Raw genomic sequence first — 16,290 nt, 5'->3', positions numbered from 1 at the left:
ACGCAAGGATGGCAGCCTGAAAGCGAAGGCATTTAAGCTAAAATCTAGGTGGAAGAATTTGGCAGAGGGCAAACTACAGAGGCAAAAATGCTCATGGTATAATTGAGGAATTATTTATACAGAGAGGAAGCTCCTGTTGAGAATTCACAAGTGAACAATGTTTTAAAGTCAGCTTGGAGCCAAAGTAAGGAGATCCTTAAATGCCCAGTTGGAAAGTGCATACTTCATCTTGGAGGCAATGATGCACCAGAGCTTTCATGTTTGAGTGTGGCATGGACTGATGTCTACAAAGGAGTTTTTCAGAGCAGTATTCTAGAACTCTTGGGCTGACCTGAAAGAGCCAATGTTAAGGGTGGAGAGGGGAATTAGGAGGCAGTCGTATTGTGAGGTGATGTGGACCTGAACTAAGATAATGAGACTGAGAATGGGAAGAAGTGGTGACCAATGGATGCAGGAAAGAGTCATAAGGAAGAATTCAGTAGAATTTGGTGGCCTGACCAAGTGCTTCATCGTTTCATTTGACTTGCCTTGGTTCTTAAACCAGCCCTTGCATCAGAACCCCCTGGTGGGCTTATTAAAACCCAGATTACTAGGCCCAACCACCGAATTTCTGGTTCAGTAGATCTTTGATGGGACCCGAGACTGCATTTCTAACAAGTTCCCAGGTGATACCAATGCTTCTGCTCTGGGGACCAAACTCTGGAAGCACTGGAGTCTAGACTATGTTATATCCTTTCCAGAAAATAGACCATTAGAATCGTAGTTTGGTCTTTTCAACACATGGTGGTGGAACAACTAGTTAGCCACATGCAAAAGACATGGGGCTTGATTCCAGGACCCTGGGATTATGGCCTGAGCTGAAGGCTGATGCTTAACCAACTGAGCCACCGAGGCACTGCATGTATGTGGTTTTTAAAGCAATGTCTATAGCCAACGTGGGCTCCAACTCATGACCCAGAGATCAAGTCACATGCTCTACCGACTGAGCCAGCCAGGTGCCCTTCTTTGTTTTTTCTTTTAATCTCCAGCACTTACCCTTCTTGTGTTTTCTATCACAGTAAATGGTACCACTGTCCACCAGTTATGAAAAATAGAACTTCGGGTATCATCCTCAACTCCTTCTTCATTCCAGCTCCCTATAACCAAACAACTACCATCCTGCCAATTCTACCTCCTTAGTATTTCTTAGATTTGCCCCATTTTATGTTTTCTCTAGTGTATCGATGAGATTGGAGAGACATTTGTGTGACATCTCATTCCTAAACTCTGTAATAGCCTCCAAAATGGTTTATAAGTCTGTAACCCTTCCTTCATGCTTCCACCAGTACCACAAAGCAAGTCTGTTTAAAGCAACTCTGACTAGATCTTTCTGCTGATTTCGGTGACTCCCTATCAAGAAAAGCGCAAACTCATATGCAGAGAATAGAAGGTCTTCTGTAATCTTATCTCTGCTGTGATATCTTGTCATTTTGATCTGCATTTCCCTGATGACTGATGATGCTGAACATCTTTCCATGTGCTTATTGGCCATTTGTATATCTTCATTGGAGAAACGTCTATTTAGATCCTTTTCCCATTTTAAATTGGTTATTGGTCTTTTTATTATTGAGTTGTAAGTGTTCTTTATATATTCTAGATGCAAATTTCTTTTTTTTAATTTTTAAATTTTTAAATAAACATATAATGTATTTTTATCCCCAGGGGTACAGGTCTGTGAATTGCCAGGTTTACACACTTCACAGCACTCACCACAGCACACACCCACCCCAATGTCCATAACCCCACCACCCTCTCCCGACCCCCCTCCCCTCAGCAACCCTCAGTTTGTTCTGCGAGATTAAGAGTCTCTTATGGTTTGTCTTCCTCCCGATCCCATCTTGTTTCATTTATTCTTTTCCTACCCCCCAAACCCCCCACGTTGCATGTCCACTTCCTCATATCAGGGAGATCATATGATAGTTGTCTTTCTCCAGTTGACTTATTTCGCTAAGCATGATACCCTCTAGTTCCATCCACATCGTTGCAAATGGCAAGATTTCATTTCTTTTGATGGCTGCATAGTATTCCATTGTGTATATAGACCACACCTTCTTTATCCATTCATCTGTTGACGGACATCTAGGTTCTTTCCATAGTTTGGCTATTGTGGACATTGCTGCTATAAATACTTGGGTGCATGTGTCCCTTTGGATCACTACGTTTGTATCTTTAGGGTAAATACCCAGTAGTGAAATTGCTGGATCCTAGGGTAGCTCTCTTTTCAACTTTTTGAGGAACCTCCATGCTGTTTTCCAGAGTGGCTGCACCAGCTTGCATTCCCACCAACAGTGTAGGAGGGTTCCCCTTTCTCTGTAGATGCAAATTTCTTAACAGACCTGTGATTGGCGAATATGATCTCTCGTTCTCTGGGTTGTCTTTCACTTTCTTGACAGTGTCTTTGGAAGCACAGAAGTTTTTAAGTTTGACTAAGTTAAATGTATCCACTTCTTATTTGGTTGCTTGTGCTTTTGGTGTCATATCTAAGAGTTCTTGGCCAAGTCCAATGTCATGGAGATTTACGTTCTATTTTCTTCTAAGAGTTTTACATGTTTAGGTCTTAGATTTAGGTCTTTGACCCATTTTCAGTATATATATATATATATATATATATATATACACATATATATATATATGTGTGTGTATATATATATATAGAGAGAGAGAATATATACTGAATGAAATTGGACCCATACTTCAGATATATAATCTATATATATAGATTATATATATATTATATATATATAGCTCACTACAGAGTCTGCTTCTCCCTCTGCCCCTCCCCTGACTTATGCACGCTCTATCAAATAAATAAAATTAAAAAAAACACAAGGATATGCTGAATCTCAAATATAGTAAGATTGAGATGCCCTTGTAAAATGATTTATTATTCTGACTTTTAGGGAACTGGTTCACAGGAGTGGGCTCACCCCTTTACCCTTACCTTCAAACTTCTAATCCCTCAGCTTTTCACGTGACACAAAACAGAGCTCCAGACCATTCAAAGCTGGAGGTCAAACTACTCCTTGAGTCTCGGTGATCTCCCCAAGGTGCCCACTTTGAGCAGCAGCAACCCACCCTCTCACCCACTGACTCTGTTCAAGCAACAAGAAAGTGTGTGGTGTCTTCTTTGTTTAAATCCAGGAAGTGGATTTTGCTTTTATTGTTTTAAAAATTTTGAAAATAAGAAAAAAGAATCAAAAGGGGAGGGGGTGTTTCTAGCTTAATCTTTTGCTGCCACCTAGTGCTAGAATTCAGTGTATTCAGCGAGCTGTTCCAGATTTTAAAAAATTGACAGGGTTTATGCACTGCTACAGTTTCGAAAGAGACAATAACAGTGATCTATTTTAGCGAACAATATCTATCTTGATTAATTTTTCACATTATTTCTCACATTTTCCAAGATTTTATTTTTGAGTAATCTCTACACCCTACCTGGGGCTTGAACTCGCAACCCTGAGGTCGAGTCCCCTGCTCCACCGACTGAGCCAGCCGAGTGGTCTAGTACTCCTATTTAAATACCAGCCTTTACCAGCATTCAGACACCAGTCCTTTGAACTGGCTGAGAATTCAATTTTAAGGCAATTCCTCTCTAACCTCAACTTTGGTTACCGGCTGGGGGAATTCCTGAGAACACATGGAGGTCCAAGTAGGTCAGAGTATCACTTTCGGTAAGCTGTGAAGTGCTTGGGATAAATTCCCCTTGGAAGCTGAGTCAGATGGGACTGGAGTCTATAATGTTCTCATAACCATACTTTACAACTTTGGAAGAATCTTCAATTTCACATTAAGCATTCATACACAATAGCTAAAATTTAGCCTGGCATGTGATTATCACAAATTACCATTTATAAAGAAGAATAAAATAGTAAATGGAGGAGGGGAAGAATGACTTTTTTCCCCAGCTTTATCGAGTTGCAATTGACATATGACGTTGTGTAAGTGTGTAGTGTACAATGTGATAATTTCATACGTGTGTATTTTGGGAAGTGATTACCACAATAAGTTAGTTAATGCCCCCTTCACCTCACATAGTTACCTTATTTGTTTGTGTGTGTGCGTGTGAGTGTGTGTGGTGAGAACTTTTAAGACCTACTCTCTTCGCAACTGTCAAGGTTACGATACAGTACTGTGAACTATAGTCACTCTTCTGTACATGACATCCCCAGAACTTAATCATCCTCTAACCGGAAGTTTAACTCCTCCTCCCATCCCCCCCAACCCTGTGCCCCTGCCAACCACCAGTCTGTTCTCTGTTTCTATGCATTTGGGTTCTTCCTGTTTTTTTCAGATACCACATATACGTGATACCACACCATATTTGTTTTTCTCTGTCTGACTTATTTCACTTAGCATAAGGTCCTCTAGTTTCATGCATATTGTCGCAAATGGCAGAATTTCCTTTTTTGAATGGCTGAATGATATCTTATATATATCTCCATGCCTCGGCTATTGTAAATAATGTAGCAGTGAGCATGGGGGGTGCAGATACTTCTTCAAGATAGTGACAAAAATTTCCTTTGTATATAAACCCAGAAGCTGAATTGTAGAATCAATTGGTAGTTCTATTTTAAATTTTTTGAGGAACCATGCTGGGCTATGCCAGTTTCCCTTCCCAACAACAGTGCACTAGGTTTCTCTTTCTCCACATCATCACCACCACTTGTCATCCCTTGTCGTTTTGCTAATGGCCAAAGAATGACTTCTGATGGTCTGCAGTAATTTGGAGAAAACAGGCATATTTGCATACGCATCATTAAAAACAGGGTTTGAACTATTGTGTGGTAATAAATCCCATGGGCAGGAGAAGCATTCAAGAGGATGACATTTGTGTTTGGAAGTGCCAGAGATACAGAGGCCAAGTAAGAAATTAAAAATGTAAGGTTTGTGAAGATGAAAGTTCCAGTTCTCTGCTTGGATCTGTATCTGCTAGCTGTGTGATCTTAGGAAAGTTACTTACCTTCCCTGAGCCTAGTTTCCTCCTCTCTACACTAGGGATGATGATATTAGTACTTGCCATGAGTTACTGAAGTGTTCCACCAACTTCCTGACATCTAGCAAGCTCCCAGTGAATAATAACTGCTCTTTGTAATAACAGAATTAAAGGTAATTAAGCTTACCCCTTGCCTCCTCCCATAGAGTTAAATACAGTTCCAGGGGCAAGAGAAGGAGGTTCCCTGTCGTAAATGCTCCAAGGCATTTTGGAAGGTGATCGTGACAACCTCAGCTTCAGCAGCAGGTGCAACAGATCCAAGGTCAAGGGGTTCCTGGTGGGTCATGGAGGCCTGTTCTTGGAGAAGATATGAAATCAGTTGGAACAACCAGACTTGCTCAAGGTTAGAGAAACAGGAGAACAAAGCCCAAATTCTTTAACACTGTCTCATCGCCCATCACTGCTTTATACTCCAGAGAAACAGAACTGCTTGCTGTGAAACAAGGTGGCAAACATCCCCGGGGCTCCGGGCTTGGACTGACCTGAGTCTGAACTCAAGCTCAGCCACTGATAAGCTGTGCCACTTTGTATAAATTACCTAACTGCTCTGAGCCTTACTCCCTTCATTGTACAACTGGGCTCGGGTCGGTCCTGGGGTTCTGGGATGGAGCCCTGTTTCGGGCTCCCTGCTCAGTGGGGAGTCTGCTTCTCCCTCTGCCTACCCCTCCCTGTGCTCATGCACTCTCTCTCTCTCTCTCAAATAAATAAAATCTTTTCAATAAAATGGTATGTGTAAGCCACAATGCCTGTCATAGAGTCAGCCACCTATAAATCATTAGTATACCATGAAATCCTCCTGCTTGCCACTACATCAAATATGGCCTTGATATTTGAACCGGCTTGGTAGTTTCGAATGAATTGTCATAATCTGAGAAGCGTGTCTTCCCCGTCTTTAGCTTTCTGAAGTTCAAACCTGACCATAACCACCATTTATTAAACACATACCATAAACCAGACATTTAGGCACTTTTTCTTAATCTGTGCAACATCTAAATAAGGCAGATGCTCTTTCCCCCTTTACACATGACAAAAGGGAGACTCAGAGAAGGTTAAGTAACTTTCCCCAGGTCCTATAAGCAGTATGGTCAATATTTGAATCTGGGCCTGGGTGCCGGATGCACTACTTTTGCTCGGTGTCATACCGCCCGACATTTACACAATCACGTTCTGTGACTTCCTACAGCCTGCAGGGGAAAGGTCAAGCCCCTCAACTTACCATACAAGGATTTTCTTTATCTGGCTCTAGCCCCTACTGACCCCTCTGACCTCCTTACCTACAGCCCAATCGCCTCCTCAAAAAAAAAAAAAAAAAAAACAAAACAAAAAAAAAACCTTCCCTGATGCCCTTCCTGGGTCTCCCAGAGTACCCTGGCCATATCTCTATTGTGACACTTGTCACACTGTAATGCAAATATTTAATTCGATGAACTCTTCGAAAGGCCATGAACTCCTTAAGGCACCGTGTCGTACCTGTCTTCCTATTCCCACTATGCAGCAAAGTGCTTGGCACAGAGTAGGAGTTTAATCAATGGGGCGTTGAATGAGTAAATACATGAATGAGTGGATAAACTGGTGAATACTGAGCAGGGAAGGCCCAAATATGAAGTCCCACCACTTTTTAGGACAGTGATGCTTAAGGTAGGGTCCCTGGACCAGCAACAGCAGCAGCATCCAGGAACTTAGCATCTGGGATCCTAGAAATGCAAATTATTGGCCCTTGCCCCAGCATCTGAAACCCCAGGAATAGGGCCCCACCCACCTGTATGTTACCAACACCTCCCAGTTACCTTCAAATGGATGTAAATTTAGAGTAGTTTTATATAACGGATTTAAAGTGCCCATAGACATGCATATATAAACAAGAAAAATATTATGGTTATTATTAATACTAATTCCTTAAATTTATTTGGTTCTTTTTTGGGAAGATTATTTTTTTTTATTTATTGGCCAGAGAGAGAGAGCGCACGCGCAGAGCAGGGGGGAATGGCAGGCAGAGGAAGAAGCAGGCTCCCCACCAAGCAAGCGGCCACATGTGGGACTCTATCCTAGGACCTGGGATCATGACCTCATCTGAAGGGAGATGCTTAACTGACCGAGCCACCCACGTGTCCCCCTCAAACTTATTTGACTCTTAATAGATTACAAAATACTTTCCTATATTTGAAAAAAAAAGATAAACTAGGGAGGATAATAAAGGGGTTCAGATTGCTGTGTTAGACTCTTACTTTAGTAGGCCCCTGAGTTCTTAGAGAGAGAACTTTCTCAGCTGTCCCAACTGGAAAACACGAGTTTTGTGCCTCTCTAGAAGCCTTTCCCTGGCCAGGCTGGGGCAGTGGTTTCTGTGGTAAGCAGCCCTTTCCATGAAATCCCACTGGATGGATGATGGAGTCCAGGTGGACAAGGTTGAATATGATTAAATCATTGTTGGGGTTGTAGGAAAGCTAGAGCTGGGGAGACTGATAGGCAGAACCAGCAGCTGGCATAGCTGGAGGCCGGATTTGGAAAGGAAGATCGGCATCTCAGAGGGTAGAAGGAGCTGGGAAGAACCTAGAACAATCTGTACAGAGAGGCCGATCTAAAGCACTGAAATAAGAGATGCCTTGTCGAAGACTTCTGTAGGCAAAGCCCCAGGAAACTACTGACTCAGGTTCTGCTAATCCAAGGGCAAGTTCAAGCCAAAGAGAGAAAAGTGCCTGGGACACGGATAGTACAGGGCTTGGGTTTCTTCCCAGACCCTGGAGGGTGAGAGGGCTCCCTGGGAGGGTAGAAGTGAGGGAAAATGATCCAGAACCGTCCACAGCTCCAGGGATTTCAGCTGAAGGAGGTATAAACTGGAAAGGGAGGGATCGCGGAAGTGAACAATTGGTGCCCGAAGCAAACTTTTGCACTTTCAACTTGTGCCAGGCTAATTGCGTAAAACAGGATTATGTACCTGTAACTTACATATTCTGCATATAGTTTATGCCCTCAGATACAGAATAGATACAAAACAGCCTCCACCGAAAACAAAAGTTCTGAATCTCAAGGGCAAACGGTCCCGAGAAGTTACCCTCCCCCCATCCTTGAACGCTGGGAGTGGAAAGTGTTATGTGAGCAGTTTACATTTATTAAACAGTTCATTTGGACCGCTAAATGCTTTGAATGGATTGTCTCATTTATTCTCCCAAGGAGCCTTCTGAGCTAGTCACGGCTCTCACGTTCAGCTTAACAGACGAGGGGATGAAGGTCTATCCGACAAAGGGCAAGGTTAGGACTCCCTGATTCAGAAGCCCAAATTCCTCTGTCATACTACCTTGCATTTGTCAGTCCTGAAAATACCCTAAAGTGAGTAAGAGTAGCTATAAAATACTAAAATTAGTAATACCTAGGGTGAGGATACCAAAATATCACATATAGTCATGCTGTGTAAGTAGGAATGTGAACTGGTATGATCTTCCTGAATGACAATTTAGCAATATTTACCAGAAAATTTTAAATGTAAGTACCCTTTTGTTTCAATGATTCCAATCACCAAGACACAGTAAGTGAAAAAAGCAAGGTGCAAAATAATGTGCATAGTAAGATTGCTTTTATAAATAATCTTTAAAAATACATATAGAAGTTGGATTGATAGACAGGCTAACATAAAAATACCATTTTTCCCCGGAAACACAAGAAGCTTTTAACAGTGAATATCTTTGGAAAGAGTAACTCAGTTATTATTCTTGTGCCATTGGGAGATATTTGAGCTGTTAAAGTTTTGTTTTCCTCTGTATATTTGCTGATTTTTTTTTTTAGAATAACACTTTAGGGGACGCCTGGGTGGCTCAGACATTGGGCATCTGCTTTGGCTCAGGTCATGTCATGATCCCAGCATCCTGGGGTGGAGTCCCATTTTGGTTTGCCTGCTCAGCGAGGAGCCTACTTCTCCTTCTCCAGCTCCCCTGTGCTTGTGTTCTCTTGCTGTCTCTGTCATAAATAAATAAAATCTTTTTTTAAAAGTAATACTCTATTAAGTCTTTTACATAAAAACCAAATAGCCAGCATTTACTGAGAGTTCGTCATGAGCGAGAGACTGAGCTAATCATCTCAAATACACACCACTGCATTGTATTCTCACACGAAATGGTTAGCCGCATTTTACAGATGAGGGCTTAGAGCCTCAGACAGGTGAAATCCTCTGCTTGAGCTGCCACAGCTAAGGCCGGGGGCGAGCTGCCGGTTAAATGCCTGTCTGCCTCGGATCGGAGCCCTTGGTGCTCAGCCGCCTGGCTGTGCTCTCCTGACTGGTTTTTATATTCTCATTGCCTAATAAAAGTAAACTGGCAAACAACTGGAGTCTAATGAGATAATGTATGTGAAAATACTTTTCTAAGTATAGAGATCTTTGGGGAGGACAGAACAGGCAGCCGAAGTTGAACAGGCTGACCTGCCCACCAAGCCCCGAGACAGTCAGGATATTGCTTTTTGAGGAAGCGATGATCAACAGCTTTCTTTTCTTTCTCCTTTAAAAAAACAGTTATCCCCCTGTTCCCCCCCCCATAACACCTGATCATTTTGAAGAATTAAAATGTTGCAGAGAACCGAAAGCTCTTTCATAATACCTCTCCCCGACACTCTATGACTTGTTGCAGGTTTTAATGGCTCCATAACTACTTTTGCTGACGTTTCCACATAGTTTACCTCAATGGAAACAACTATATATTTGTTCAGTATCTTGCTTTCTTTCAATCTCATCATATATCCTGACCATCTTTTCCTATCAACACTTACAAATCTTCTCTCTCTCTCTCTCTTTTTTAAAACGATTTTATTTATTTATTTGACAGAGAGAGATCACAAGCAGGCAGAGAGGCAGGTAGAGAGAGAGGAGGAAGCAGGCTCCCTGCTGAGCAGAGAGCCCGATGTGGGGCTCGATCCCAGGACCCTGGGATCATGACCTGAGCCGAAGGCAGAGGCTTTAGCCCACTGAGCCACCCAGGCGCCCCTCTCTCTCTCTTTTTTAAGGATTTTATTTATTTGACAGAGAGGCAGGCAGAGAGAGAGGAAAGGAAGCAGGCTCCCTGCTGAGCAGATGCTGGGCTTGATCCCAGAACCCTGGGATCATGACCTGAGCTGAAGGCAGAGGCTTTAACCCACTGAGCCACCCAGGCACCCCCAAATCTTTTCTCTTTTAAATAAATAGCTGCACAGTATCCATTTTGCCAGTGTACACACACACACACGCTCACAATCATTTTTTGAATTGTCTACTGAAGGACATTTAAGCTACTTCCAATTGTTTGCTTTCCTAACTGCTGCTGCTGCAATGAAGCCCGTTGTTCCCAAGAAGGCTTAGAGGGAGTTTCAGATGGAGTGTGACATTTGTCAACTCTGTAGCTGATAAGAGTGACCCATTAGGACTTTGTACTGAGGGTAGGAGCACGTTTCCCTGTATGGAGAAACAAAGAACTCTGTCCAAAACACTTTAGCCAACACAATCCAAGATACGGGACTTGCCAACAGGTGGGACAACCTCAAAAAGAGTTTCCTGTCTGTGATAGTTTAGTAGTAGACCAGAGACCTGCTACTTATTGCTCAACACTGATTGCTGGATCAGAAGAGGAATTTCCAGACTCTGTTTCCAGCAGGGCTGGTGGAGGGCTGTGGATCCCACCAGACAGTCTGGAGACAGCTAGACAGGGAGATGGGCTGCAGAGCTCCAAATCCGGCAACAGCACTGTGGAAGGAGCGGTGACCTATGGGGAAACTCGTAACTCATAGACCAACCTCTTCCAGCAGAGGGCAGTGCCTCAGATATCAGGCGGGACTCGGGCCAGCTGGAGGCAGACCTGGGGACTTCGCTGGACGGATTGCAGCAGCCCTAAGTCGAGGAGAAATTGAACGAAACTGTCCTTTGGATACTGTAAGTGACATTGGGGAACGCTCAGGGAAAGACACGGTGGGACTTCACGCTACCATGATCTGCCTGTTTTCTAATGTCTGCTCATTGGGGTTTGGTAATAAATCTCTTTTTATACAGCCTGGCTGTGAGGGGTTGCAACTAAGGGAATTTGGAACCAATTGAACTCTACTGGCCACCGAGTAGCTCAGGTCTCTGGGTGCATGCTTGAATCAAAGAGGGAGTGACATGCCTAAAAAGTCACCCAGCCTTCTGGCCCTCGGGCTCTGTGGATCTGACACAAAGTTTACAAATCGAAAGTTAGCAGAAGGAAAGATATGTAAGAAGTAACTATTTTATCTAAAAATAGAAACTTAGTGTTTAACGCCGGTCTTTCCTTTTTGCATTTCAAGGACTATGAAGGATGGCCGTTAAAACAAACTTTATCGTGGAAGAGCCAGCCATGCCAGCTGCCGCGTACAGATAATGAAAGATTAAAAGCAGTTAGTCTCCTAGGCCTGAACAGTTTCCCATCGACTCTCCCTGAGTATTGCCTACCCTTCCTTCTGTGTAGAGTGGTTAGAATCAAATCGGGGCAAAACCCAGTTACTCTAAAAAGACTGCTTCTACTCCTGTTGTTTTTGAGCCTTGCGATAAGAAAGGAAGGAGTGAGTTTGGCCTTTGCTGGTGGAGTCAAGCAGAGTTGCCAAATGATAAAAGTACTGTGTGTGTTTAATTATTTGTCAGGCATGGCGGTGGCAGACCCATCACAAACGAAATCAGAGCAACAGTGAAGTCTAAGGGTAGTTCGCACGCGCTCCTTAGAGCAACATTAAGTGACGGAAATAGCAGCGAGGAAAATAAAGTTTCTTGGCCGCTTTATTTTCCGGGTCCCTCGCAGCCCGGGGATGTCCGGCGCTCTCCCGATGGCCAGATGATTCGCGGCCGTCCCGCCCCGGCCAACCAGCCGGCGAGTCCTCGGGCCGCCGAGACGCCCAGGGGCTTCGGCGGGTTTGGCGTGGGACTGTCAGCAGCAGCGGCTGCGGCCGGGGAAAGGAAGGCAGTCGGAGGCTCTCCCAGAGGCCCTCTGCCAAGGCCGCGGCCGCGACCCGAGACCGTCCCCCGCCGAGGTCTCGCTCGGCAGGGCGCGGCCCCAGCGCCGCCCGGCTCGCCCCGGAGAGGTGGGACTTTCCCCACCGGAAGTGATCCCGGCCCGTCTCGGGGAACTGGGGCACCTCAGCCAGTGTGTCAGGGAAACCCTTCCGGGTGTGTGTTGGGGTTGGGGGGGTGGGGGGTGGGAGAGGAAAAAAAAAAAGAGGTGGCTTCGCCCGGAGTGGCCGCCGCCGCCGCCGCCGCCGGACGGCCCCCGCCCCTTTCCCCTCCGCGAGCAGCGGCGCTGGGGCGGCGGTGAGACGCAGGAGCCGGCCGCTGGCCATGGCCTTGGCGTGACGGAGACTCCCGGGCGGCCGGGCGGGTGCGGACGGCGGGGTAAGCGGCGGCGCAGGCAGCCGGGTCCGGGCGGGAGCTGGCGGAGAGGAGAAGGGATCGGGGAGCGGGTGGCGGCCGGGGGTCCGGCGGGTAACGTGCCCCCTCTGCTCCCCCACCCTCCCCACAGGCCGGACGACGCCCGCGGGAGCCGCGGCCCAGAGACCCGCCCGGGCGGCAGTGACTGGAGCCGAGCCCACAGGCCCGGGCCGGCCCGGCGGCGCGAGCAGGAAGCGGGGTCCCTGGGCCCCTTTGTGTGTGCAGGGCGGGGGAGGGGTGCCGGGCCGCCCCTGGCCGCGGGGGGCTCCCGTTTCGCGGCCCCCACCGCTTCCCTCGGGGGCGCGGCGCGTCTCCCCACCCCGCCTCTCCGGGCTTGCCCTCCTCCCCACGCCCCCTGCCTGGGCTTCGGTTCCTATAGGAAGGGCATCGCCACCTCATCCCCACCCACCCGACACTTGGCTCATTCCCCTCCCCCTCCTCTAACTTCCTCTTCTTCCCCCGTTGGGCCCTCTGCCTCTCCGCACTCTCCTCCCCAGTTCGCAGATTTCCGCCCACCTTCCGCCTCCCCGAGCCGCCGCGGCTAGCGGGGTGTTCTTTTCCCTCCCTCTGGTAGGAGTTGCTGAAGGTGAGACTCATGAGGGAATACAAGGTAGTGGTGTTAGGGAGCGGAGGGGTTGGCAAATCTGCCCTTACTGTGCAGTTTGTCACTGGGACTTTCATTGAGAAATATGACCCCACCATTGAAGATTTCTACCGCAAAGAGATCGAAGTGGACTCTTCCCCCTCCGTGCTGGAAATTCTGGACACCGCAGGAACTGAGCAGTTTGCCTCCATGAGAGATCTCTACATCAAAAACGGCCAAGGTTTCATCCTGGTTTATAGCCTGGTTAATCAACAGTCTTTCCAGGTAACCAAACCGAGTCTTGTAATTTGTTAGAAGGGGGTGTGGTAATCCCACATTTACTTCTGGTGTGCTCGAACCGTGTGCGTTAATGACTATGTTTTGCTTCTGAAAGTTAGACAGGGCGCATTTTTGAGGTTACTTCTGGCACGGAAAAGTATCGGGTTGTTTCTATAGAGAGAGTCTGCAGTAACAAGCGTCAACAAATATTTTAAAGTTATTTTTGAGTCAGAAAAAAGTGAGGATGAAATGATCTGTGTATATTTAGCCTGGAAGGGAACCTTCTGAAGTTGCTTGTTCAGTTCAACAAGTATTGATGAATGTACTCACCGAACAACATTTAAGAGCTAATCTCAGGTAAATAGAGCACTTTGCAGAGAAAAGTATTTGGAGCCGATTATCTGTGACTCCACTGTATCTGCTTTCCCCACCTCTTCCTCTGTGTTCTCTCACCCAAGTTTCCCAACCAGATTCATAAATCTTAGTGTTACAAGAACTCAGGACCTACCTTCTAGGCATTTTACTTACTTTGGGGGTGTGTGAAGGAAAGTTACTGATTGAAAAGACGAGTGCCCAGAATTAATAACCAGCAGTAATAACTTCTGCAGCTGATCCAAGTTGTTTTCGATAACACCAACTGTATTTATGCAAAATATGTGGATCTGGGAACACCAGACAAGTGCAAATTTCTAACCCTGGCTGGGTGGCCAAGCTGGAGGTGGTCCAGTTTCTTCCGAAAATCTGTCCTGTCCTTCAGTGGGAGACCGACTGAAGGTTTAACATTATTTTAAGAGATGCAGTAAATGTTGCTATTTATTCCTCCAAAATAAATAACCTCATATTGACCCATTCTATTGACCTCCATTGATTTAGGAAATGGATAGTTTTTTCTGCATTTAAAGATATGCACTTAATGTTGCTTGCTTAAGAGACATAAGTGCTTTAGCGAATACAATGTGCGAATTCCGCTTTTCTTAGTATTTAAATTACAGTACTCCAGTGAAGTTTTCCAGTAACCACGTATAGCAACTTCAGGATTTTTTTTCCCCTCTTAAAGATATCATAAGTATAGTGACCAAATTAAAGTACGTTTTATGTGGGCTTGAATTCCAAAACAATAATAGTATCATAAAAGCATTTTTCCCCAGAAAGTACCAAAGGTGCTATTTGACAGGCGTTTTCTTTCTAAAGGATCCCCCAGAGATTTGTTATTCTATTAGCTGACTCTCTTGAGGCTGAAAATCTGTTGAAGGGTTTTTCATATGATTTCCATTATATCTGCTTCTGTTACAGGCATAAATAGGGAGTGGAAAACTGCCATTATTTCAACGGAGACTTTTAAACTCTTTCAAGGCCAGTTGTCATGAATTCGGTTTCTCATTTGAACTTGTGTTTCCGTAGGACAACAGGGAAAAAGGACACAGGGAAAAAGAGCTTAACCTAGAAGACCGAATTGATACATGATCAAACGGAATCGGTGCAAACACCAAATAATCATGGTTTCACAAATTTTCGGTCCTCTGTTTTTCCTTCATCCTGCAAGCGAATATTCCATTCACTGTCAACTCTTCAAATTAAACACGTTTGATATGTAACTCAAACCTTTTAAGTTTTGAGCCGTTTAAAAATCGGAAACTTGGTATTAAATCTGTATGATTGCCTTAAAGCAACACTTCCTCCCCTTGCCCAAAGTTGATGCCACCTGAGAATTGCTAAGGCTCTTGTCTTTTATCATTAATTGTAATTAGAAAAAATAAGACACTTGGGAGAAAATTGAAGTTGTAAAACCTAACCAGGCAAAGGGAAGTGTGACTGTCTTCCCACCGACTGCTCCTCAGTGCCATTTGTCCTTCCTAGGAGCTGCTTATTGTCGCATTCGTTTCTAGTGTATTTTAAGGTGTTCCGTTTCACTGGGATGAAGGCCTGCCATTAAATTTAAAATGAAACATCTAAGTGTATAAGTCTGTTTTGAACTGGTCTTCGAGGCATGACACGGTGTTTTCGGTCCCACCTGAAACACTTTCTCACAGGCACACTTGCTAAAGGACTAGGAATGCATAGATGCCGCAGGCCTGTGCTAGGGTAACAGGTGTTTTCAGGAGTGCCGACAAGCTGGCAGGTTTAAGGAGGTAGCTAGACATCCTTATGTACAAATGGATTCATCCTAATTGGGAACTTACTTTTTATATCGGTGCAGACCAGGGGAAAGAAGTATGAGTCCCGAGGTTCGTGGGCAGCCTGCATTTTATTTTCTTGAGAGATACCCAGCAGGTGGGATATGTGGAAATGATCCAGTTCCTGCTTGGGTGGGGAAAATGTTTATTTTGTCCATTTGGGTGTATAGTTATTTATTTTGGATTCGGTTTTCTGTACTCCCTGAGGGATGACTTCTTGTGATATTGTAATACTCCTGTTACGGTCCTGCAAACGGAATTCTTTTTTTCTCTTTGTGATTGTTTGACTAGGATATCAAGCCCATGAGAGATCAGATTGTCAGAGTGAAGAGATATGAAAAAGTCCCACTAATCCTAGTAGGAAATAAAGTGGATCTGGAACCAGAAAGAGAGGTTATGTCTTCAGAAGGCAGAGCTCTGGCTCAAGAATGGGGCTGCCCTTTCATGGAAACATCGGCAAAAAGTAAATCAATGGTGGATGAACTTTTTGCTGAGATCGTCAGGCAAATGAACTATTCATCCCTGCCCGAGAAGCAAGATCAGTGTTGTACAACTTGCGTTGTCCAGTAAAAAAAGAACCTCAATCATGGCCATACCGAGCAGGTTAGTTGTTGATGGAACCTTATGAGTCTGAGTGTGTTTTGGTTTTGATCGAGTATTAACAAAAAGCTGGTTCATACCAATACACGTTGTGCTACCTTCAGTTTCCTTGTGTGTTTTTAAAGTAACATTTCCCTTAGCACAAAATAGTCAACATTCAATGAAGAAAATAAAAAAAGATAAGCAAAATGAAGGTAAGGGATTGCCTATATTCCTGTCACTAAGATTTATCTTTTTAAAG

General features: G+C 44.8%; 1 protein-coding gene across 3 annotated transcripts; it reads left to right on the top strand.

Annotated features, from left to right (window-relative positions):
* The first annotated feature begins 10,821 nt into the window (after positions 1–10,821).
* On the top strand, positions 10,822–16,052 carry RAP2C (RAP2C, member of RAS oncogene family). Of its 3 annotated transcripts, XM_032330442.1 has the most exons (4): positions 10,822–10,913; positions 11,303–12,155; positions 12,505–12,999; positions 13,121–13,210. In XM_032330442.1, the coding sequence occupies exons 2-3, from the start codon at positions 11,824–11,826 to the stop codon at positions 12,956–12,958; spliced, it is 786 nt and encodes a 261-aa protein (XP_032186333.1). In that variant the 5' UTR covers positions 10,822–10,913; positions 11,303–11,823; the 3' UTR covers positions 12,959–12,999; positions 13,121–13,210. The 3 variants fall into 3 exon arrangements, with proteins under 3 accessions (XP_032186333.1, XP_032186335.1, XP_032186334.1); XM_032330444.1 differs by lacking the exon at positions 11,303–12,155 and adding an exon at positions 15,741–16,052 and having other exon boundaries at positions 12,505–13,281; XM_032330443.1 differs by lacking the exons at positions 10,822–10,913; positions 11,303–12,155 and adding exons at positions 12,200–12,377; positions 15,741–16,052 and having other exon boundaries at positions 12,505–13,281.
* Positions 16,053–16,290: the final 238 nt, after the last annotated feature.

Source organism: Mustela erminea, chromosome X (genome assembly GCF_009829155.1).
Source record: "Mustela erminea isolate mMusErm1 chromosome X, mMusErm1.Pri, whole genome shotgun sequence".
Taxonomy (NCBI): domain Eukaryota; kingdom Metazoa; phylum Chordata; class Mammalia; order Carnivora; family Mustelidae; genus Mustela; species Mustela erminea.
This window is presented reverse-complemented; position numbering and strand designations above follow the sequence as displayed.

Bases quoted from the DNA above. Each gene is read 5' to 3' on its own strand.
- RAP2C (XM_032330442.1), top strand. From the start codon at position 11,824: ATGATTCGCGGCCGTCCCGCCCCGGCCAACCAGCCGGCGAGTCCTCGG. The intron at 12,156-12,504 runs GTGTGTGTTGGG...CCCTCCCCACAG, and splicing joins TGTCAGGGAAACCCTTCCGG to GCCGGACGACGCCCGCGGGA.